The 26,274-nt window shown below is 38.4% G+C and overlaps 1 protein-coding gene across 4 annotated transcripts in view; it reads left to right on the forward strand.

Moving 5' to 3' along the window:
• The window catches only part of LOC136876530 (spermatogenesis-associated protein 20), a 496,029-nt gene that overhangs the window by 29,506 nt on the left and 440,249 nt on the right, over positions 1 to 26,274 (forward strand). For 3 of the 4 annotated variants that reach the window (XM_067150561.2, XM_067150558.2, XM_067150560.2), the window contains exons 2-3: positions 17,620 to 17,739; positions 17,845 to 18,064. In XM_067150561.2, coding sequence (XP_067006662.1) covers positions 17,639 to 17,739; positions 17,845 to 18,064 — 321 coding nt within the window. In that variant the 5' untranslated portion in view covers positions 17,620 to 17,638. The remainder of the gene's footprint in view (positions 1 to 17,619; positions 17,740 to 17,844; positions 18,065 to 26,274) is intronic. The other variant, XM_067150559.2, reaches the window with a different exon arrangement.

Below are 26,274 nucleotides of genomic sequence, written 5' to 3' on the forward strand. Positions count from 1 at the left end.
CAGGAGGTAGAGTGAATCAGATATCTCTTCGGCATCTGTGGCTGAGTTTTAAAGAATTTTGTCAGGTAAACACCAAATTCTAAATTACCACTCACAAGGTTTCATCTTAAGTAGTATTACTGATAACCTGACTCTACTGTGTTGAGGTTGGTATGATTCTGTTAGGTGACGATCGTATGCAAGTATCCTCAAATGCTGAAAGTGCTCCAGTAAATGAAATGGCGTATGGCTTTTAGTGCCGGGAGTGTCCGAGGACATGTTCAGCTCGCCAGGTGCAGGTGTTTACGCCCATAGGCGACCTGTGCGTTTTGATGAGGATAAAATGATGATGAAGACGACACTTACACCCAGCCCCTTTGCCTGGGAAATTAACCAACGATGATTAAAATTCCCAACCCTGCCAGGAATTGAATCCGGGATCCCTTTGACCAAAGGCCAGCACGCTAACCATTTAGCCATGGAGCTAGACAATGCTCCAGTATGAAGCAGTCACAATAGCTTTTTCACTGACTGAAATGGAGTCTTCAAGTTGGACTTCCACAGGGCAATTTGGATGGTGAAATAGATACTCAAGAACTTTAATTGCACCACAGTCACAGTCAGCATTCTGTGTGTAACCTCAGAGATTTTTTTACATATCGACATCATATGACATGGAGTGTCGAGTTAACTTTTTCCAACATCCGTCAAAACTCTGACTACCTCCAGTGGGTTTGAACCCGTGATCTGAGGACCTGGGAGTTATTAAAAACAATGATATTTAAGGCTGATGGAACACTTACATTGGTGAAGAGGTGTCGGTATGCAATTTGCAATCACTACAATGCGTGCCAAATGCCTGGATTCAATTCCATAACTCTCTGTAGTGCTTATCTTGAGTGAGGGCATATGCCTCTATTAACGGTGATTTGTCTGTCAGGGCCGATGACCTTCGATGTTAGGCCTCTTTAAACAACAGGCATCATCATTATCAACGATTTGTCTGTCAGATGGAGATTTTAAGCCTTGAGCAGACCCTTTGATGATGTTTGAAAGAATTAGACTATGTTATGTGCTGGCACCAGGTTTCATCCAAGGCTAGTATAGAACATGTTATCTCATTCTGCACGCCTGCACACCTTTTCCGCGATTGATGACTCGTGCAATGATATTGACAGTCACATTTTTATGATTGAAGTCAGTCTGGAATTGCCCCAGGTTTCAGTGTACTTTACCAGTTGTTTTATTGTGTGTTATACAAGTGTCATATACTGTAGGAATAAGTAAGTTTTCACTAACTATTAAGTGTAGTATTCTTAATATATAAAGGATGTGGTGTGAAATATCAAGTAAGACCTTAAGCTTATTAATTTATTTTGCAGTAATCTGCAGTAGCAGAAATGAGAGATACTGTGGCTTTGTACACAAACAGTCTCATTCAAACAAAGTGAAATCATAAAAGTGGTCACAAAATGCTGCACTTTCCTGAAAGATATTTTAATTAGACAAAAATGGGTGCATTGTTCCAGAGGAGACGTAGAGTGAAATCCTCAAATTTCATTCATCTACTCAAAACAATTTACTGTGGAAGGGCGTGGGAGGGACCTCACAGCAGAACTGTTGAAATTAGTTCCTAAGAAAACTGAAATAGTCTGCTTTGCTTTCACTTAAGTTAAGTGTACTCTGCATAAAGAGAGCAAACAAAAGAACTGCCAGTCATCTTTTAGAAAATCAAAGAAGAGTGTGATTATGATTAAGCTATAACAGAAGAAAATGTAATTGATGATGTCAGGAGGGAGAATGAATATTTATGGCCAGAACGAGTGGGTCAGACAGTTGAAGCACCGGCCTTCTGATCTGACCTTGGCAGCTTTGATCCTGCTTCTGTCTGGTGCTATTTGAAGGTCCTCAAATAAGTCAGCCTCATGTTCGTAGGTTTACTGGCACACAAAAGAACTCCTGCAGGACAAAATTCCAGCACCAACAGCCAAGTTCATGGGGAGGAGGAAAATGATGGTGGTGAAATTACGCTTGAGGAAGTGTAAAGGATGGTAAATAAACTCCATTGTCATAAAGCAGCAAGGATAGATGAAATTAGACCTTGATTCAAACCTTGAATTACTTAACACCTAGGATATCATTTGAAATTTTAACTTCATAATTCAAACGGTTTCATATAAATGCATATTTGTGTCATCATTCCTCATCCCCCAGTCAAAACCCCCTTAGGGGTGTATTGTTGTAAATCCACTTCTTATTTGTATCCTCATAAAAATAATTCCACTCCTCTTACACCCCCTTAAGTAGATTCCACCCCCCCCCCCCCACTTCCCTGCTACAAAATACGTGTGTCCTTGTTTTTAAAGGAGATTCTAAATACCAGTTTTCTCATCTGTAACATCCTTCGTTTTTGACAAATAAGTATCCTCAAACAAAGAATTCAAGTCATTTTTCAGTTCATTTATGCCCCTTAATTGAATTTTCCCAAAACAAAAGAATCCATGTTTCTTTAGGTTTTTATAAAGGAAATTCAAAATATAAATTTTTGTGTCTCTCTTCTTCAGTTTATGAGATATAAGTATATTCATAAAAAAATTCAATCCCTTTTTCAGTCCTTAACCACTTAAGTGTTTTTCCCAAAACAAAAACTACGTGTTACTTTATTTTTGAAAGAGATTAAAATACCAATTGTAACATGTTTCATTTTTTAGATATACTCATTTTAAAAATTCACCCCCTTTGTCAGTCCTGTTCACCCCACCCCTTAAATAAGTTTTCAAAAAAAATGTTTCTTTTTTTTAAAGGAGATGTGAAATAAAAATTTAATGACTGTAACATCTTTAGTTTTTGAGGTATATCCTCAAAAAGGTATCCAACCACTTTTTCATTTTTTTTACCCCCTTAAGAGGATTTTTCTAAAAACAAAAAAATACGTGTTTCCTTATTTTTAAAGGAGATACCAGATACCAATTTTCACGTCTGCATCATCTTCAGTATTTGATGTATAAGTATTCCCATAAAAAGACTTCAACTAAGTTCAATTCTCTTCACCCACCCTACACCCTTAAGTGGATTTTTCAAAGAAAAAACTTGTTTATTTTTAAAGCAGATTCCAAATACCAATTTTCATGCCTGTAACATAGTCACTTTTTGAGATATAAGTATCCACATAAAAATAATTCAGCCCCTTTTTCAAGTCTTTTCCTTTTCCGGAAACAAACAAATACGTGTTACTTTTATTTTTAAAAGAGATTAAAAATACTAATTTTCACGTCTGTATTGTCTTAAGTGTTTGATATATGCTCTATATATGCTCATTTCAAAAATTTACCTCCTTGAACACTTCCCCTTAAGTGGATTTTCAGAAAACAAATTATGCATGTTCCTTTACTTTTACAGGAGATTCCATATACCAATTTTTATGACTGTAACATCTTCAGATTTTGAGATATAAGTATCCACATAAAATATATTCAACCCCTTTTCCACCCGCCTTAACAGGATTTTCTGGAAAAAAAATAAAATAAATATGTGTTGCTTTACTTTTAAAGGGAATTCCAAATACCAATTTTCTTGTCTTTAAACTGTTCAGGTTTTGAGATATAGATACAATCATTTTACAAATTCACCCCCCTTAGGGACGGAATATCCAAAAATCCTCCCTTACTGAGTACTTACATTGTAATATGAATGTATCCCCAAAATTTCATTTCTGTGTGTTCAGTAGGTTTGGCTCGGCGATGATGAATCAGTCAGGACAAGTTATTTTATATATATATATATATATATATATATATATATATTGTACCAGGAAATAGTTATGGGGCCAGAGCATGGGAAGGATATCAGGTAGTGTGCAGTTGCGATTGGAGTAGGTACAGAGAAGGATGATTTCGCAGGGCGAATAATACATGGTATTGAAAATTTTTGACAGTATTTATTGATAATCTTAAGCGAATCACCCTGCCTCTCCTTCATCAAAATTAAATTTCCAATTGATTTCTTCAGAATGCAATTGAGTAAATGAAATATATGCGCTGTCACAATCCTATACATCCACTCGATGTTAATAATATTCAGAATAAATACCAGAATTCTAAGATCTCAATACACCCTACAATTCATCTAGGATCTCTCATATAAACTCAAATTCAAAATAACACTCTGATCATAGAACTTCTTTCAACCACTTGTTGATTTACCAATATTTTTAAATTGTAAATTAAATCCATCACTTGTGGTGAAAACCTAAAGTCTTTCTAAAATTATTAAACATACTATTATCTTACAGTTGCTTTAGCAATCTTATAGTTCAAATTAAATATTTTCAGTCACTTGTTAAATGGCAAGCCCTACAGTTCATCTGATTATTGTGAAATGATTTCAGTTACACAACTTCGAAGAGAAACCTAAAGTTCATTGAAATATGACTTGAAGTCTCCTACAATTTCTACAAGCAGAATTCACACGATTAAAAATTACGAAGCACTTTCCATGTGATCAACGTTGCACTGTTGAATGATTGAGTGCATTATTATTGTCTAAGTGTAATTACTCACTTTATAAAAGGTAAAATACACTTATATCACCTGTGTTCTGCTCATAAGAATGGATGAAGTATGGCTCTGCAGCTCGGTAACAGGAACCTCTGCAGCGAACAGCCTGAACTCAAACTCAGCACCAGCAGCGTACCACGTTCCATCCTACGACGACAGCACGTTTAATCCCTCGTAGATACGATTAATCCCTCGTAGATACAACGATTAATCCCTCGTAGATACCACGAATAATCCCATGTTGGATATGACGTTCTACGTAGTGTGGTAGTACAACACTTCGCCAATATTTCCGGTGTTTTTAAAAAGAAATGTTGAAACGCGGGAAAGTTCAATTGGCACTATACAGTGAGTTGTAGGATTATTAATTATCATTAATGAGTTGCATTTCACACTGAAATAAGTCCGAATGCACAGTCTGTACTCGCACTTTTGTACTATAGCATTAAATACGTGACTTGGAATCGCACAGTCTATTTCACAGTTCGGGCCATAAGTCAAGTTACTGCAGTAATAAAATGATTTCGCTTCTGCAGCCGAAAGCACAGTCTTTCACCACACAATTTATAAGACATGAAATGAGACACTAGCACAGTTTATAATAATCACAGATGATGTCGAAATTCAGTGTAAGATTAACTATCACAGTCCGTTAAATACTCAAATAAATGCAATTAAGGTCACTTCTAGAACAGTCTCTTGAATCCTAATATTCACTACTTAAGTGGTTTTTATGAATGAGTTCTCATAATAAGAGTTCGTATGACCTAATATCACCATAAAATGTTCTTAATATTCAATTCTTTTCTGGCATGAATCGAATGTTCAAGGAAAAATGTGAAATTAGCCACACTCAGTCCTATTAAGTGAATATTTGAGTGGAATAGTACTTCAAATAGTTCGCAGTCATAATTGTATATGAGAAATGCATCTCAAAATTAATGAAATTGTCACTAATTGTAAGTGTTACTTATCACACACGATTTCCTAGTATGCTTGTCCTTGTAAATGATCACGACAGATTTCAAATATATGGGGAATTAACACAGTCCATAATACTATCGAATGGTAAATTAAACACTGGTATTCTCAATTCTACCTAACTGCACAGTCTATATCGCAAGATCACTTGTTCAAGAAATTCGTTAATCTTATACGACGAAACTTGGTTTGATAGAACTTTATAACATCTCACATGTCCATGATGCGGTTGAAACTTCACTTACTACGATCTCGCACAAATTCAAAGTTTTAGAATATGACTTGCACATCTCTCGCAAAGCACGATGGAGCAGTATGACTTCTAGCCATAATCAAGTTGTAGATTTCACCTGACTGTGCCCTTGAGTCGTTGACCTATTTATATTCTGCTGGGAGCGAGCTCACTGGGCCAAGGCGACAGACGGGTGGTTATGCATTCCAAACTTCAACTAGTCATATTTTCTAAACTACTAGGGTGATTGATCTCAAATTTTCAACATTGTACATTTGAAATGTGGGCTACATGCTGGTGTTTGTCTTGTTTTTATCTGCCAAGTCGTTTAGGAGTTATAAAAATCATTTCTAGACGTTTCCATAGGGAGGTGAGATACATGTGGTGCTGACGTCACTTGACCTTACTCCCCTCTCTTGCTGTCTCCCTCACACTTACACGGAGCAGTAGAGATGAGAACATTCCCTCGGACAGCTGTTCCTTATGGCACAACTCAGCCATACTTTCATGATCAAAATTTTTATAACTTGATGTGCCAGGGCCTATGCATTCCTGGTACAATATATATAGAGTATATATATATAGATGATGCCTGAATTATGGGTGTGGAGGAAGTTGTTTGTATAGAATTGGTAAGGAGATTAAATTATTTTGGAATGAAGTACAAGAAATTGCATTCTGTTAGACAGGTGGAGGGAATATTTTGAACATCTTCTCAACATAAAAGGAAATCTTTCTGGTGGTGTTGCGAACAGCCAAGCTCATGGGAGGAGGAAAATGATGGTGGTGGAATTATGCTTGAGGAAGTGGAAAGGATGGTAAATAAACTCCATTGTCATAAGGCAGCAGGAATAGATGAAATTAGACCTGAAATGGTGAAGTATAGTGGGAAGGCAGGGATGAAATGGCTTCATAGAGTACTAAGATTAGCATGGAGTGTTGGTAAGGTACCTTCAGATTGGACAAAAGCATCTATCTATAAGTAAGGGAACAGGAAGGATTGCAACAACTATTGAGGTATCTCATTGATTAGTATACCAGGCAAAGTATTCACTGGCATCTCGGGAGGGAGGGTGCGATCAGTCGTTGAGAGGAAGTTGGATGAAACCAGTGTGGTTTCAGACCACAGAGGGGCTGTCAGGATCAGATTTTCAGTATGCGGCAGGTAATTAACACATGCTACGAGAGGAGTAGGTAGTTGTGTTTATGTTTCGTAGATCTAGAGAATGCATATGATAGAGTCCGAGGGAAAAGATGTTTGCCATACTGGGGAACTATGGAATTAAAGGTAGATTATTAAAATCAATCAAAGGCATTTATGTTGACTATTGGGCTTCAGTGAGAATTGATGGTAGAATGAGTTCTTGGTTCAGGGTACTTACAGGGGTTAGACAAGGCTGTAATCTTTCACCTTTGCTGTTCGTAGTTTACAGGGATCATCCGCTGAAAGGTATAAAATGGCAGGGAGGGATTCAGTTAGGTGGAAATATAGTAAGCAGTCTGGCCTATGCTGACGACTTGGTCTTAATGTCAAATTGTGCCAAAAGCCTGCAGTCTAATACCTTGGAACTTGAAAATAGGTGCACTGAGTATGGTATGAAAATTAGCCTCTCGAAGACTAAATTGATGTCGGTAGGTAAGAAATTCAACAGAATTGAATGTCAGATTGGTGATACAAAGCTAGAACAAGTCGATAATTTCAAGTATTTAGGTTGTGTGTTCTCCCAGGATGGTAATATAATAAGTGAGATTGAATCAAGCTGTCGTAAAGCTAATGCAGTGAGTTCGCAGTGCAATCAACAGTATTCTGTAAGAAGGAAGTCAGCTCCCAGACGAAACTATCTTTACATCGGTCTGTTTTCAGACCAACTTTGCTTTACGGGAGCGAGAGCTGGGTGGACTCAGGATATCTTATTCATAAATTAGAAGTAACAGACATGAAAGTAGCAGGAATGATTGCTGGTACAAACAGGTGGGAACAATGGCAGGAGGGTGCTCGGAATGAGGAGATAAAGGCTAATTTAGGAATGAACTCGGTGGATGAAGCTGTACGCATAAACCGGCTTTGGTGGTGGGGCCATGTGAGGCGAGTGGAGGAGGATAGGTTACCTAGGAGAATAATGGATTCTGTTATGGAGGGTAAGAGAAGTAGAGGGAGACCAGGACGACGATGGTTAAACTCAGTTTCTAATGATTTAAAGATAAGAGGTGTAGAACTAAATGAGGCCTCAGCACTAGTTGCAAATAGAGGATTGTGGCAACGTTTAGTAAATTCACAGAGGCTTTCATAACAGTCTTTAATGATAATGTATGTAATGCATGTATGTAAGTTTTAGTCTGTAGCCTGTTGAATGTTCATGGTCAACATTCTCAGTTATTAATTTTGTTGTTGTTGTTAATATGTTTGTGTATTTTGAGGACATACAGCTACTTTGCATCAACCCATTGGCATACTAATTTTAACATGCTGAACATGCTTGTACAGTATATAGCAATTTATAAAAATGTTTAAGATACAGTTTTACACTATTAAGATTTAAGAAAAAATGATTTTAATCATACTTTTGTTTGATGTGATGATGAAGTGCGCACTGAAGAACAGTTATATGTTTTATTGGTGAGAGTCACCATAAAACACTGTGGGGAAGTTCAAAGCCACCAAACACTTTTTACACCCATATCTCATTGCACTTTATTTATTGCCAGCCTTCCGTACAACAGTCACGGCATGGAGTATTTATTTTAGCGTTTTTTGGTATAAACCTTATAAAAATATGCTCACTGAGCTCATTCAGGGCAGGTTGAGGTTGTTTGCAAAATACTGATAGGCAAAATGGTTTATTTTGCTAGCTGTCTTATCCCATAAAGAATTGTGAACCATGTATTGACAAATTTCTAGAGGGATGGGACCTGGAGGGAGGTTCCCGTTCACGATAAGATTTATTCAAGATTTTCCTATAGGACTGTATTTGAATGGTTTACCACATGTTTTACCCGATTCCTACCAATCTTCCTTTGTCTGTTTCGGAGGTAGGCTGGACTTCAGCACCACTTTCGGATTCAAATGTGCCTTCATTCACATGCAAACTTTGTCATGCTGCTGTCACTTTCACTGTTAGTAAAATTTAATCGTTTTCTGAAACTACCACTGCCTGACTCACTCCTGCTATCTGTAGTATACTGTGATGGTGTCTGCCATTTTGTTGTAAGACTTGGGGAGGATCTCATATTTGGGTTCTGTATTGATCATATAACATAAGAAAAATATACAATTGGTCCACCTTAGTCAGTACACAAATATGTCTTAAAAAGAACATTGTGTGATTTGTGTTCCTTTTAACTTTTTCACTTAGAAAGTTTTTTACAAACTGCAGAAGTCATTGGAAAAAATTAATTAGAAAAAGTTCAGCTATGTAAAATTGTTGGGAATATCTGTTTTGTAACCTTCTTACCCAGTAAATTGTATTTTATCGGGGATCGGAACAGAATCTACAAATTTGGGGCAATTTATGGTAGTGTGAAGTCCTGTCACAACCACCTGTTGCCAGTAAAACAATATCAAGAATACCACTGTCATCTTCATCACGATTGTTATTTTGATCATCTAGGTTTGCTTGAACTCTCACTTTCATTAAATAAATCATTACCACAGCACAATTCTCTTTCAGTATCATCATTTAGCAAAGAACATGAAAATCTGCATGTTGAGGAAAGCCATAGTGTAAACATGTCAGCTAGAGTCTTCTTTTGTCTAGTTTGGCCATGCAAGGAGGATAAATACTTAGAGCAGCACTATTGCAAAGAGAGTATCTTCCTGATTCCAATGAAGTGAAAAAATTAAAATGAACTCAAATCACACAACAATTCCAATGGGTCTGGCCCTGCTTTGGGATCCACCGATGTTACTACCCAGATGTGATTTGCCACCGAGCAAACCATTCAGGAAAGGGCCAGGTGTGCAATGCAAGCCCATCTCTGCCATCATTCTGTTATCTCACTGAAGGCCTACTGATGGCACGAGAAAGACATAGAATGTGAACCCAGATCATTTTGAATCTAGAGAGTTCTTTTTTTGAGAATTATCTTGAGGGGTCGGCCTCCCTATTTAAGGTGGATCAGGCGAGCTCAAGCATTTTCAGTTGGAGTTGAGGGTTAGTTGAGCTGCGCAGTTCAGCGAGTGTTCTGTCCGTGGAACTGAGTCTATTGTTCTGTTCTGTCTGTTACCAAGGAGTTGAGTCATGTCCAGGTGCTATGAAGTGAATGTTGTGTCTCTGGTGCAGCGTGGGAGAGTTCAGTAAGGGATTGGCAAGAAACAGTGAATGAAGACTGTTGCGAATGTACAGGCAGTGTATAATATACAGAATTCTTAGATTGTGTTGCTACATTGATTTCAATATTAATATTGGCTAAATATTCAATTGTCAAATGATAAAGTCCACCTATTTAACACTTTTTATGTCATTAATTTAATTATGTATGTATTAATTTAATTATCAATCAATCAATCAATCAATCAATCAATCAATCAATACTGATCTGCATTTAGGGCAGTCGCCCAGGTGGCAGATTCCCTATCTGTTGTTTTCCTAGCCTTTTCTTAAATGATTTCAATGACATTGGAAATTTATTGAACATCTCCCTTGATAAGTTATTTCAGTCCCTGACTCCCCTTCCTATAAATGAATATTTGCCCCAATTTGTCCTCTTGAATTCCAACATTACCTTCATATTGTGACCTTTCCTAATTTTAAAGACGCCACTCAAACTTATTCGTCTACTAATGTCATTCCATGCCATTTTTCCGGTGACAGCTCGGAACATACCACTTAGTGGAGCAGCTCGTCTCCTTTCTCCCAGTTCTTCCCAGCCCAAACTTTACAACAATTTTGTAACGTTACTCCTTTGTCAGAAATCACCTAGAACAAAGCGAGCTGCTTTTCTTTGGATTTTTTGTAGTTCTGGAATCAAGTAATCCTGGTGAGGGTCCCATACACTGGAACCATACTCTAGTTGGGGTCTTACCCGAGACTTACATGCCCTTTCCTTTACATCCTTACTACAACTCCTAAACACCCTCATAACCATGTGCAGAGGTCTGTACCCTTTATTTACAATCCCATTTATGTAATTATCCCAATGAAGATCTTGCGTTATATTAACACCCAGATACTTACAATGATCCCCAAAAGGAACTTTCACCCCATGAACACAGTAATTAAAACTGAGAGGACTTTTGCTATTTGTGAAACTTGCAACCGGACTTTTAACTCCGTTTATCATCATACCATTGCCTACTGTCAGTCTAAACACATTATCAAGATCATTTTGCAGTTGCTCACCATCTTGTAACTTATTCATTACTCTATACAGAATAACATCATCTGCAAAAAGCCTTACCTCTGATTCCACTACTTTATTCATATCATTTATATATATAAGAAAACATAAAGGTCCAATAATACTGCCTTGAGGAATTCTCCTCTTAATTATTACAGGGTCAGATAAAGCTTCGCCTACTCTAATTCTCTGAGATCTATTTTCCAGAAATATAGCAACTCATTCAGTCACTCTTTTGTCTAGTCCAGTTGCACAAATTTTTGCCAGTAGTCTTCCATGATCCACCCTATCAAATGCTTTAGACAGGTCAATCATGATACAGTCCATTTGACTTCCTGAATTCAGGATATCTGCTATATCTTGCTGAAATCCTACAAGTTGAGCTTCAGTGGAATAACCTTTCCTAAAATCGAACTGCCTTCTATTGAACCAGTTATTAATTTTGCAAACATGTCTAATATAATCAGAAAGAATGCCTTCCCAAAGCTTACATACAATGAATGTCAAACTTACTGGCCTGTAATTTTCAGCTTTCTGTCTATTACCCTTTCCTTTATACACAGAGGCTACTATAACAACTTTCCGTTCATTTGGTATAGCTCCTTCAACCAAACAATTATCAAATAAGTACTTCAGATATGGTACTATATCCCAACCCTTTGTCTTTAGTATATCACCAGAAATCTTATCAATTCCAGCCGGTTTTATAGTTTTCAAATTTTTTATCTTATTGTAAATATCATTGTTATCATATGTCAATTTTAATATTTCTTTAGCATTAATCACCTCCTATATCTGGACATTATCCTTGTAACCAACAATCTTGACATACTGGTGACTGAATACTTTTGCCTTTTGAAGATCCTCACATACACACTCCCCTTGTTCATTAATTATTCCTGGAATGTCCTTCTTGGAACCTGTTTCTGCCTTAAAATACCTATATCTACCCTTCCATTTTTCACTAAAATTTGTATGACAGCCAATTATGCTTGCCATCATGTTATCCTTAGCTGCCTTCTTTGCTAGGTTCCATTTCCTAGTAAGTTCCTTCAATTTCTCCTTACTTCCACAGCCATTTCTAACTGTATTTCCTTTCCAATCTGCACCTCATTCTTAGTCTCTTTATTTCTCGATTATAATAAGGTGGGTCTTTACCATTTCTTACCACCTTTGAAAGTACAAACCTGTTTTCACATTCCTCACCAATTTCTTTATACCCATCCCAGAGTCTGTTTACATTCTTATTTACCGTTTTCCACCGATCATAATTACTTTTTAAAAACTGCCTTATGCCTGTTTTGTTAGCCATATGGTACTGCCTAATAGTCCTACTTTTAAAATGTTCCTTTCTATCACATTTATTTTTGACTACGACAAAAACAGCTTCGTGTTCACTAATACCATCTATTAGTTTGGTTTCTCTATAGAGCTCATCTGGTTTTATCAGCACCACGTCCAGGATATTTTTCCCTCTAGTTTGTTCCGTCACTTTCTGAAGCAGCTGTCCTTCCCATATTAGTTTATTAGCCATTTGTTGGTCATGCTTCCTGTTGTTCCCATTTCCTTCCCAATTGACATTTGGTAAATTGAGATCTCCCGCTACAATCACATTCCTTTCCATGTCGTTTCCCCACGTAGCTGATTATCTTATCAAATAATTCTGAATCTTTGTCGGTGCTACCCTTTCCCCATCTGTACATTCTTAAGACATCAAGTTGCCTATTATCTTTAGAAATGAGCCTTACACCTAGAATTTCATGTTTCTCATCTTTAACTTTTTCGTAGCTTACAAATTCTTCTTTCTCCAGAATGAATACTGCCCCTCCCACCAAGCCTATCCTACCTCTATGATACACACTCCAGTTTCGTGAGAAAATTTCTGCATCCATTATATCATTTCTCAGCAATGATTCAACTCCTATTACAATATCTGCTAAATATATATCTATTAATGTATGACTCTGAAGCATTTTATACAAAAAATGGTCTCAAGGAAGTGCACTGTCACCATTATTGTTTATTATATTGATGGATGAAATTGTAAAATGTGTAAAACAGATTATCAGTAATGATGAAGTGAATGCTTTGGTATTTGCAGATGATATGGTAATTTGGGGAAAGGGAGAAAAGGAAATACAAAGGAGACTGGACATTGGAATGAAAATCTGAAGGAGTTTGGAATGGTAATTAGTAAAAAGAAAACTGTAGTCATGCACTTTGGAAAGGAGAAAAAGAGAAGCCAAGTGAACATAGACAGAGAACGGTTAGAGAATGTAGAACAGCTTACATATCTGGGTAGCGTTATTAATGGAAGTAATGAATTCAACCCTTACATGAATAACAGACTAAGTAAAGGTACAACATTTTATCATCAAGTCAGAGAGCTTTTGTGGGATGACAGAGTACCCAAGAGAACGAAATTAACATTATATAAACAGTATTTCATACCATTTGTAACATACAGACTAGAAACACTGGTAATTAATAAGAGACAAGATAGTAGGATCCAAGCAGTAGAAATGAAATTTTTAAGAACATTCGTTAAACAGCAAGAGTGAGATGATTCGAACATGTAAAAAGAATGGGAAAGGAACGGGTAGCAAGAAGGGAATTAAAAAGAGAAGTTAAGGGAAAGAGATCAGTGTGAAGACCGAGAAGTAGGTGGTTGGAATTAGAGAAGCTGGATTGGATGTGGCAGAAGTAATGGAGCAGGAAAAGTGGAAGGACAGAATGGAGTGGAGGAGGCTTGTTAACCACACCGGGGTGACTGGAGTGGGACATTGATGATGATGATGATGATTATTATTATTATTATTATTATTATTATTATTATTATTATTATTATGGAATACATGTTTTGTCTCGTATGGAGATATCTTCAGTTCCTTACTTAGCATAAAATCACAAGGATAACACTTCAGTATTTTTTCAGATATATAGTTTCCTTCCCACTCCCAGCTCTTTTCTGTCCTATCGTCACCATGAAACCTATCTGTGTTTGTGCGTCGTAAAGGAAATTGTAACAAAATAAATAAAATGCAATTGCTGTTTTTTCCTCTTTATTTGACCATGAGTTCATATAAATATATGGTATGAGTAAATTGTTTAAATACAGGGTGATTTTTTCCCACCGTGTACAATTTCCAGGGATTGATCGAGGAGAGGATACAGAACAGAAAACGTTTAATGAACGTATGTCCAGAAATGCTAGGTTTGTTAGGGACCATTTATTCAGTCATCATTTGTTACAGAGATGGCGGTCTAATATGCACTGTACCATGCATCCACAGTTACAGTATGTGTTGAAAATGGTTTCCATGTGCCTCCATGCATGCGTGTACACGCAATAGCATGTTCTGTCTCACACTTTCACATCGGCCAGGCTGCATCCGAACAGTGTCAGAGGCAGCATGAATATGCTGCTCCAGTGTCTCCTCATCTGAAATAGGCTCTGTATACATGATACTTTTGAGATGGCCCCATAACCAGAAATTGCATGGGTTGAGATCTGGTGAATGAGCAGGCCATGCAACTCGACCTCCTTGTCTGATCAATCGACCAGGGAAGACATGATTGAGATGCGTCCGGACATTCACAGCGAAGTGGGCTGGAGCACCATCATGTAGCAGCCACATAACCCTGTGAATCATCAATGATGTGTCTTCCAGCAGGGGAGGCAAAGTCACCTGCAAGAAACGCCGATAGTTCCAGCTTGCTAGACAACATGGAAGGAAGTCTGGTCCCCAAACACGGTTGCTAATTATCCTGGCCCACACATTTTGGCTGAACCTCTGTTGATGATTCGCTATCACCAAACAATGGGGGTTCTGCATACAATCCCACAGATGACTGTTATGAAAGTTGAAGATGCCACTCTGTGTAAAGGTGGTCTCATTTGTGAATAGGATGGATACCACAAATCCTGGAATCGTGGTTGCCGGGTGAATAAACCAGTGACAAAACTACTCCCGATATAGAAAGTATGTCGCTAGTAAGCCCTGCACATGCTGTAAGTGATAAGGGTAGTAACAATTGTCATGGAGAATGTTCCTCACGGTCATCTGTACTGTCTTACCCTGTACTGGCGGGCCAACTGCCTGGTACTGACATGGCGGTCACTTTCCACAGTGTTAATCGCATTTTCCTCGATGTCTTGTGTTCGAACAGGGCAGGTACGTCCTTCATGATTTCCTGCTTCCTTAAATGACCCTGTCTTAGACAAACGGCAAAGCACTGTTGCATACATTGAATGCTGTTGTTGTTGGCGGGGATAGGTCTCCCGATACAACCGTGCTGCCCGCCGCCCATTGCCATTTGCCTTGCCGTAAGCAAACACCATGTCAGTATTCTCGTGTCGAATACAGAACCATTGTGTACAACGCTGTAACACATCCACTGCCCAGTGAGTCAGCACGAGAAGTGACTTGGACACAACAGTACCAATGACTATGGCAGGAGAGGGCGCTAGGGCATTACGTATGAGGAACAGTATCACCACCGAGCCCGATAGCTGCAGTCGCTTCCAGTATCCAGTATTCGGGAGATAGTGGGTTCGAACCCCACTGTTGGCAGCCCTGAAGATGGTTTTCCGTGGTTTCCCATTTTCATACCAGGCAAATGCAGGGGCTGTACCTTAAAGGCCACGGCCACTTCCTTCCCAGTCCTAGCCCTTTCCTATCCCATCGTCGCCGGTGTGACGTAAAGCCAATAGCACAACAGTATCACCCTCTAGGAGGGAACCACGCTTACTGTAACTGTGGCGGCATGGCTGTAGTCTCTGGAACAAAGTATGATTGAATTCATGGTTGCTAGCATGGACACCATGCATTTCCGGATGTACGTTCATTAGACCATTTTTGTTCTGTATGCTCTCCGTGATCAGTCCCTAGAGTTTGTGCACGGTGGAAGAAATCACCATGTATAATGAAGGGGTATCATGTCAGAATACAATAAAATGTGTTAAATTGTATAGAAATATGTTATATTTGAACAATTCTTACTGCATACTTGCTTGCATATTTTGGCAATTTTCAGAACATAGAAATATTATGTCTGGTGATAAGAGACTAATTACCTCCTCTGATTAGGTACATTATTAATTTGAGTGTAGCTACGTTAGACAAGCTACTGTAGTAAAGAGTTTGTCTTCTCTGCCCTAAATGCAGATCAGTGATTGATTGATTGATTGATTGATTGATTGATTGATTGATTGATTGATTGAAACACCTTCTTCTACTATCACCACCACCAATACCACCTCCACCTAGAGAGTTGGCCTTTTGGTTAGGGTCACTTAGCTGTGAGCTTGCATTCGGGAGATGGTGGGTTTGAATTCCATTGTTGGCAGCCCTAAAGATGGTTTTATCATGGTTTCCCATTTTCCACACCAGACAAATGCTGGGGCTGTACCTTAATTAAGGCAACAGCCGCTAAATCCTAGCCCTTCCTCATTCTTCCTTTTTAAAAAAACTTTTGATGCGTTAGTGTGACGTTAAACTACTTGGTAAAAAAAAAAAAAGGCAAGAGTCTATTACTTCCATCTCAGTTTTTCACCTTGGAAGGACTGAAGAATCTAAACATGTAGACTGACCATCATAATCCACCAAAACCAACTTATGTAAGAAAATCATGTTTGATACAAACAGGTCAAATAAAATCTTGAATCTTTCTCCATACCTGAAACATTAATACATGACAGAAAAGCTTTCAAAAAAAATTATATAAGAAGAACCTCATATCAAGTTTAAGAAAGGATTGAGATGGAAGAGATCGGAAGAAGCTAAACAACAAAGCCAAAGAATAAAAGAGAATTGGACAGACACACAAGCAGTCCCAATACTGCAAAATGTTCATAGTTGGCTCATCCATAAGAAACAGTTTGCATTGCGTTGCACTGACACAGATACATCTTATGGTGACAATGGGATAGGAAAGGGCTGGGAGTGGGAAGGCCTTCATCCTTTCTCGCAGCATACTCTGTACATCTCCACTCGATTGTGTGAATTTGCAATGAATCTCATCAGTCCCATAGGTTCTTCTCTTGATCTTGTTTGCTATTCTGTCTTGAAGTGAGGTCTCAAACACATTCCTTTTGTTATGGCCCATTACATGTTCAGTCGACATGATGATTTCTAGACAATAAGTAATGATTGATAAGATACATTCATAGAATGCCTTTCCCTAGAAATAGATTGGGATGCTTCTGTCTTTAAGGATTGATTTCACAAAAACTCCCTAACTTGACTTAGTTTCCAGGTTATTTTGGCTTCTTGATCTATTGTCCTGTGTTCAGGGCCAAAGACGACGACCACCACCACCACCACCACCACCACCACCTAATGTGATGAACTCTTTTGCATGATGGGTTAATCAAATATTCATTTTTCTTTAAAACTATTACTGAGGGGTGTTAAGAGTTTAGAATTGTTTTTGTCTTTCTTGTAATTTCTGAATTTCACATTGTTAAATATGTGTGCTACTGTAACTTAAATGAAAAACCATAGTACAGAACTGAGCATTTTATGATTTTAGGATATATTTTTCAAGGACAATGGCTACAGGTGGAGAAACTTTAACGTCAAAGCACCAAAACCGTTTAGCAACAGAGAAATCTCCATATTTATTACAGCATGCCTCAAATCCTGTTGAATGGTAAGGTTTTACTTAAACTCATTGTATTAATAAATTTTCCCTTATTTGGTTTTTGAAATCAATAATTTTTCTCACATTCTTATCTCATAAAATACTATTTTACAGGTATCCCTGGGGTGAAGAAGCCTTTGAAAAGGCCAGAAAGGAAGATAAACTTATATTTTTGTCGGTTGGTTACTCTACTTGCCACTGGTGTCATGTAATGGAGCATGAATCATTTGAAAATGAAGAAATAGCCAAAGTAATGAACGAGAATTTTGTTAACATAAAAGTAGATCGTGAAGAAAGACCAGATGTTGACAGAATGTATATGATGTTTGTGCAGGTAATAATACACATTTGTATGCTGATATAATAATGCATGTTTCAGAAGTATTCCTTTAAAAATTATTATTGGATATCTTTTCAGTAATGTATTAAAGCTTATTCCTTTTCTAAGGTAAGTCTAGACCTTTTCAAACAACATTCAGTGCTAGTTTTCCAACATTATTTAGTATAGTTTCAGTATTTACAAATTTATTAACTTATCAGGCAATTTTTAAAAATCTGGAACCTCTTGAAAATCTATTGAATTACATGGTATTGTTTGTTGTCTATCAGTTTTCTACTGTTTGCTTGTATTCCTGTCCAAGTGAAAGTTTCATATTAAATCTGTGTAAGTTAGCCATCGCCTTCATCGTCATCATGAACATTTTCCAGCTTTCAGCCAGGTCTGTTGAGAACAAAAGCCTCTCCACTATATTCTACCTCTTTTCTCTCCATTTGCGTCCTCCGACCTCTACAACCTCCTTAACTCCATGCGGCTATCTATCTATCGGCCTTTCTGTAGGTCTCCTTTCTTCCACTCTTGGTATCAAACATCCTCCTCAGCAGTCTTTTGTCATTCTACACACACCGAGCAAGTGTCTGTGCAGTTTGGGTCATGTAGCTACTAGCTACTAGATGGTGGGTTCCAACTCCATTGTTGGCAACCCTGAGGATGGTTTCCCATTATCACTGCAGGCTGTACCTTACTTAAGGCCATGGTTGCTTCCTTCCAAACCCTAGCCCTTTTCTATCCCATTGTTGCCATAAGTCCTATCTGTGTCAGTGCATTGTGTAAAAAACAAAACATTCTCTGCATGTGCTCATACCACTGTAATGTTACTTCCTCTTCTAGCTGTTTTGGGTCCCTTTTTCACTGCCTCTGTCATTTCCTTTTAAATAAGGAAGACTCAGTATAATTTTAAAGCTTTTCAGTCTTTCAAAACAGTAATTTTAACACATATAACACTGTACATACCTGGAAAGAGAGAGAGAGAAAAAACCACTAATGAAAAAAGAATGACATACCTACTGTATTTATTTCTATAAGAACATCCTCAAATTCTATCAAATCACTCTTAACCATGAGTATATGCTGTGTTTGTACAGAAGCCTGTACCCTTGATCCAGTTGAGGTTTGTTATGTAGGGAAGTGAGGGGAAGGAGGTGCAGTAACTCTGGAGAGGGGGGAGGAAACTGCTACCAAGGACCAAAGGGAATGTTTTCATTCTCCTTCCCGATGGGAAGGAGCGGGCCACCTGGAAGGTTACTCCTTCTCTCTGGCCAGGAGATTTGGCGGGGTTTGGGGATTTGTTGGAGTTGGGAGATGAAAAGGAGGAGCTTTGTTTTTATGGAGATGTGAAGGTTTGGGATTCTTGGCTAAGGGTGTATTCTGCTCTGTGCTTTTTATTAGAAAATACATTGTTTTCATATACAGTTGTTACAGATTTGGTTAAATACATTGTTTGCAAATACAGTTGTTACAGATTTGGTTTGCAGTTGTGATTACAATGGTGCTAGAAATATCAGATGTTTTGAAGTCTGGGGAAGGTGTGCGGAGAAATGTGAAGTGCTAGGATATGGAATAGTGAGGAGAAATTCATAAGTGAGGTGAAGAGTAGACGGAGAAGTTCAGAGTTAGGAGGTGTGGTTGGCGGGTAGTGGGAAGGTGGACTAGTTAATGGTGGTGGGGTGAGCCAGGGACGTCGTCTGGATGTGGTGGGACTGGTAATAGTGTGGATAGGGGAACGGGAGTGTTCCACATGGTGGTGGCGGCCATTCAGATGTAGTCCGTGGCTCACTAGGTGCTGGACTTCTTCGTGGCTCAGAAGGTGGAGACGCACTAGGAAGGTAGGCCCATCTGCGTTCCGGATCCTGAAGGCGCGTTGTACGGGGATGTCTGTTTTCCGTAGCTCTTCTATGATGTCTTCTGGTGAGAGACTGGGATCCACTCCGCGTATAACGCAGCTATGGGTGGTGCCGTTGTCCGGTATTGTCAAGGGTAATGGTGGTCTTGCTGTGTCAGCAGTGGTAGTTTCCTTTCTCGGTGGGTGCAGGGTTTCTTGTTGTGGGGTCAGTTGCTGGGGGTGTGTGGATATGGGGAGCCAGGAAGTCATGAGGGAGGATGGGTGGGTCCTGACCATGGTGGTGCTGGGAGCAGGAGAGGAGATATGTGTAGTAGAGGTAGTGGTGGTGGGGGTGGTAGTAGTGGTTGTTGGCGATGGGGGGTGGGGGGGTGGAGGTGGGGGCTGTAGTTGCGGCGGTTCCTGCAGTGGCACTGTCGCATGTTGAGCTGGTGAGGTGTCCATTAATTGAGCTTGGATGTGTGGCGGAGTCCGTTCAGTCCTGTAGTGGTTGCCATGGAGCCTTGCTCCGTGTTTTATGAGGAATTCATAATACCAGGGCTCGGAGATATGTAACAGTACTTCTCTGGTTGGTTCCGTGCCTGCGAGGAGCACTGTATACGCTGTATTTACGTAGCTCTCTTTCTTTACTAGATTAGAAATTGAAGGAGGAATATCGTGAACTATGCAGGTATACATGTTAGTTTAGGGGAGGCCGACTTTCTTGGCGTCAGGCCTATATGCTTTTTTGTAGCTGGCTAGGTACGAATTAGAGTTGAGGCGTCACCCGGCCAGCGAAAAAAAATGTGATGTTGATGTGTAAAATTGAGTGATGTGAGTGATGTCGAGAAGCTGGGAACAGCTACTTTGTTTATATTATGCATTATGGATATTAGCAGGAGTAAGTTGTTATTTATCACTAAATATAATGTCATATAAGGTACTCTTTAGTTTATTACTAAATTTTTATTTTACCCAAATCCTTAACATGCATTCATACTTTAACATACATCAAAACAAATATATGACCACATAATACTTGCTCTCTCCTCTCTGCATAATGAAACTTTTGTCTTCCAGCTTTCAGTCACTCATACATAGCAAACCAAGACCATGACAACATTTTATACTGCTTTTCTTCAGTGCTTAATCATTTCCATAGGAGGCTACTGTGACATTAAATGTGTAGAATGTGGGTTAGGTTATTTGTATCTGCTTCAAATTCCTTGTATTTAGGTCGTGTTCTTGCTACTTGAGATGTTTTATTAGGTTATTATTTATCAATAAATAATACGTTACAAGGTACTCTTTAATTCATTTCCACATTTCAATTCAAAATCATTATCATGCATTCATGTGCTAATACATACGATACATAATATAACCAAGTAGCAAATGGATAAAATACTTAAAAATTTGTGTAACACAATATCTTAGAAATTTATTTTGTGATGAATTTGGTCCTTATAAAGTGGGTCCAAAATTATTGGTGAATTTTCTAAATTGCTTGGTACTAAAATTATTTACAACTTAACAGTTACTTCTGGTTGAGTAAATAGTAATAAAATCAAGCATCTTGTAAGCCAAACTCATTACTTTTGCAAAATGGCTATTAAAAGTTAATTTGCTGTTGAAAATAATTTCTAAATCTTTAATTGACAATACAATTTGAAGTGTTGTTTCACCAATACAATGTTGTTGTTTGGGTCGTCATTCCATAGACTGGTTTGATGCAGAGAACCCACCCTATTCCATGCTTAACCTTTTCATTTCTCCGTACTACTATGTATTACATGTACTCTAATCTGTTCAACTTATTCATATCTTGGTCTGCTCCTACTGTTTTTACTGCCTACACTTCTCTCAAAAACCAACTGAACAAGTCCTGGGTGCTTTAAGATGTATCCTATAATTCTGTCTCATCTTCTGGACAAATTTTACCAAATCTTTCTCCTCTCACCAATTCATTGTCGTTCCTCTTCATTTTTAATTTGATCTATCCATCTCACCTTCAGCATTCTTTTGTAACATAACATTTCAAAAGCTTTTATTCTCTTTCTTTCTGAGCTAGTTAGTGTCCACATTAGTTATTCCACTACCCAAGTAACAATATTCATCTACTACCTTTAAGACCTAATTTCCTAATTTAATATTTCCTGCAATTGAAGTATCCTTCATATCACCACCACCACCACCATCATCATCATCATCATCATCATCATCATCATCATCACCACCACCACCATCATCACCACCACCACCATCATCATCATCATCATCATCACCACCACCATCATCATCACCACCACCACCATCATCATCATCATCATCATCATCATCATCATCATCATCATCATTTCCCCTTATCCAGCTCCTGCCGGGTTGGGGTATTTATGGAACTTCTTCATCTTCCTCTTTCTTACAACCATTCCTCTTCCATGATCTTGTGCCAGTCTAAATTTTGTTTTCTTATGCTGCTCTTCACTGATTCAGTCCACCTTGTTCTTGGTCTTCCTCTTGCTCTCTTGCCCTTGCACTTTGCCTCCAGCATCTGTCTTGGAATTCTATTCTCCTCCATCCTCTTTACATGTCCAGACCACCTTAGTTTATTCTTTTCAACTCTCTCATTTAGCTTTCCTATTCCAACTTCCTTTGTAACATCTTAATTTCTCACTCTGTTTTTCCTTGTCTTTCCTATCATACTTCTTAGGAATTTCATCTCACTGCCTTGAATTCTACTCTCTTGCCTGCTTGTCAAAGTCCAAGTCTCAGCTGTATAAGTCAGTATGAGTACATTACATTTTGTACATTATCTCTTGTTTCGAGTAAAAAAAAAAAAAAAAAAAAAAAAAAAACCCTTCATCTATATATATATATAAAATAAGAGTTTTGTCTGTACATTGCTCAGAATTTAAAATTTTTTGTATTGGTTGTACCCGCAATAGCAAGGAAATACAGTTCTAATTTTCCGTCATCTCTGTATGTATGTATGTATGTATGTATGTACGAGCATCACGAGAAAATGGCTGAAAGAAATTTAATGAAAATTGGTATATAAAGTTGGGGAATGAAGCACTACAATCTAGGCTATAAATACTTTTATTCATTCTGAGTGACATGGTAGTTTAGGGGAAGGCCTAAAATTTAATCCTGAAATGAAAATGATAACCTACAACCTGTTTTCCAGTCATTGACTGGGTCAGGGATGTAATGAATGGATCATATATAGGCTATTAGTACGATGGGGTCACCACTCCCAAAGTGATTTATTAATGACTGATAGATGCTATGAAATGAGAATGGAGAGTGTTGCTGAAATGAAAGGTGACAGGGAAAAATGGAGTACCCGGAGAAAAACCTGTCCCATCTCTGCTTTGTCCAGCACAAATCTCATATGGAGGGACCGGGATTTGAACCACGATATCCAGCGGTGAGAGGCCGACGCGCTGCCGTCTGAGACACGGGGGCTCTGATCCTCAAATATTTGTTATTAGTGTTCTTATCGATAAATACTACATAACTAAAGTTGTATAGAATTAAACTTCTGATCATTTATGTCTTACACATTTTTACCGTACTGGCTATGATAACGGAGATATTCATGCATTTTGATATTTGTTGCAAAGTCCATATCAGTGCCGAACCAGGACAGAATGGGTGAACAGGATTTGAAGAAAAAGAGTATGTGAAGTCTGGGAATAAGGTACTACACTCTAGGCTATAAATGATTCTTTTACATGCAGAATGAAATGGTAGTTTTGTGAAAGGTAACTAAAATATTTTTTTTTAAATATGGAGGAGCCATGAAAGAACTGCCTTTGCATTAGATGCTCTGATATCCCAGTTGGAAGAAAACTAAATATGAAGGCCTACAATATCGAAAGCTCATAAAATGGATCAACAACAACAACAACATTACATCAACCATTGTTGTGATGTGATTTGTGACTTCTGCTGCCCCTCATCTCCAGTAGATAGGATTACTGCAGCATCCTGAGTAAAACAGCCTACCTGAATATGGGTGGAAAGTAGCTGGAGAGTTAGATGTGGTAAATGTTTGTCCCGCAATGACGGGTTCTACAGCCAGTATACACTAAGTTTATAAGAGGGAATAATGTAGAAAGTATTTATAAATAGCTTTTGAGTATTTCCCTGAATGTAAAGAGTTACGGACTCACCTTTCCTCATCATTACATTTAGAACACATTTGGATTTGTACCCCTTTTTAACAGCTACATAACAATCATTGCTGAACTTGCTATCCATGATATCCTGACCCAAGAAACTCTGTCAGGACAATATTATCATAATAGTTTGTGTTTTAAGGCCCCAGAAATGTTGATAATAAATGGGTAACTTATTCCCAGACTGGACATCAGTAGAAAATTATAAATACTGTACTAGAAAAAACCCACAAATATTTACTCAATAATTTCAAAGAAAAATTAAACTTCTGTGCAAATACGTAGGGACCATAGCTTTCTTAGGTCCTCATTAGTACTGATAACATGAATAGGGCTTTCATCTTCATTCCTAATCACGATCATTCCACTTCTACCACCCAGGAGGTATTTATAATCCCTTTCACGTTGCATCTGCTTTGCCTTTGCAAATAACTCTTCTAGCTGGGACAAGTGACCGACTGATACAGATTGGGTTGGGAATTGATGAACCAAGGTAGGTTGTAGGTAAGGTTCCCTTGACTTTGCTCTTGGTGAGTATTGCTCATTATGGCTCCTTCTAACAAATCAAACTAAGCATCATGGTACAACAGCCCTGAACGGTCATGGCCTACCAAGTGTTGCTGCTCAGCCTGAAGGCTTGCGGATTACAAGGTACTGCTTGGTCAGCACGGCAAATTCTCTCAGCCATTATTCTTGACTTTCTAGACCTGGGGCACTATCTCACCATCAGATAGCCCTCAATTGTAATCATGTAGGCTGAGTGGACCTCGAACCATTCCTCAGGTCCAGATAAAAATCCCTGACCTGGTAAGGAATCAAACTTGGAGCCTCCGGGCAAGAGGGAGGCATGCTATCCCTATACCTCATGGATTAAGACAGAGATAGAAAAGGACCAAACTTGGACAGAAGTGGAGACAGAGCTAAACATATGAAAGGAGGAAAAGCACTAGGATTAGATGATTCCCTTTTAACAAATTTAACTATAATTCCTGATGTTGGATGATTACTGAATTTTTTCTATCATTGACAAGCATCAGTCATGTCCTTCTTCAAGTCTGTCTAAAACCTTGCCTATGTTGAAAACAGTTTGCACGACATCCTCACTGAGGGGACTCAAGAACACCAAATATTTTCAGATACTGAAGGTCATCACACCTAATGGCAAGATTATTTACCATATTATTGCATTCAGGAGATAGTGATGAGGCTGTTGCTGAATTATTATTATTCTTTTTTTTTTTTTTTGCAATTTGATTTACGTCACACTGGTACAGGTAGGTCTTATGGCGACGATGGTGTAGGAAAGGGCTAGGAGTGGGAAGGAAGCGGCCATGACCTTAATTAAGGAACAGCCCCAGCATTTGCCCGGTGTGAAAATGGAAAAACAATGGAAAACCATCTTCAGGGCTGCGGGCAGTGGGGTTCCAACCCACTATCTCCTGAATGCAAGAATGTGGTAAATAATCTTGCCATTAGGTGTGATGACCTTGAGTATCTGAAAATATTCGGTGTTCTTGAGTCCCCTCAGTGAGGATGTCGTGCAAACTGTTTTCAACGTAGGCAAGGTTTTAGACATACATTTGAAGCAGGTACTCATTGCTACACTCTTTTGATATATCAACTGGACTTGGCAAAAGAACGTGACAGTGAGGATACCCCGACACGTCAAGTTTATTAGGTTGGAAACACTGGTGTTCTAATATTTACATGCATATTATGACTATGCAGATACATGATTGAGCAACTATAAGACCCGTAATATGGAGTACTGATACAATGTTCAGTCAGTCATAATACACACTTCTCCTGCAGCAATTAAAGAAGCAGAAAACACGAGTAATTAAGAATACACACCTCAAAAATAGTTATGCACCACCTGTATTTTTTGTGTTCCTGAAGGATGTTCACTCTTAAGAGTTGTTGCATGACAAATAGACATCCAAATGGCATGGAATGCTACCTGTTCGTGAACGTGGAGATAATACACGCAATCTCAGAGTAGTCTAGAAGTATGTGCTGTTACTCTCACCTTTAGACACGACATGACAAGAGCACATTTGTGTCCCATGCAGTATGCAAACATGTCTTGACAGGTCATTAGAGCTTTCGAGCATACGCTCATAGTGTCATTGTGTCAGCAAGGTCTCTCTGTGAGGGCAGTTGCCGGCCTGTTTGGTGTACACCATAGCGACATTGTCAGGACT

The sequence above is a fragment of the Anabrus simplex genome, chromosome 6, assembly GCF_040414725.1.
Source record: "Anabrus simplex isolate iqAnaSimp1 chromosome 6, ASM4041472v1, whole genome shotgun sequence".
Lineage (NCBI taxonomy): Eukaryota > Metazoa > Arthropoda > Insecta > Orthoptera > Tettigoniidae > Anabrus > Anabrus simplex.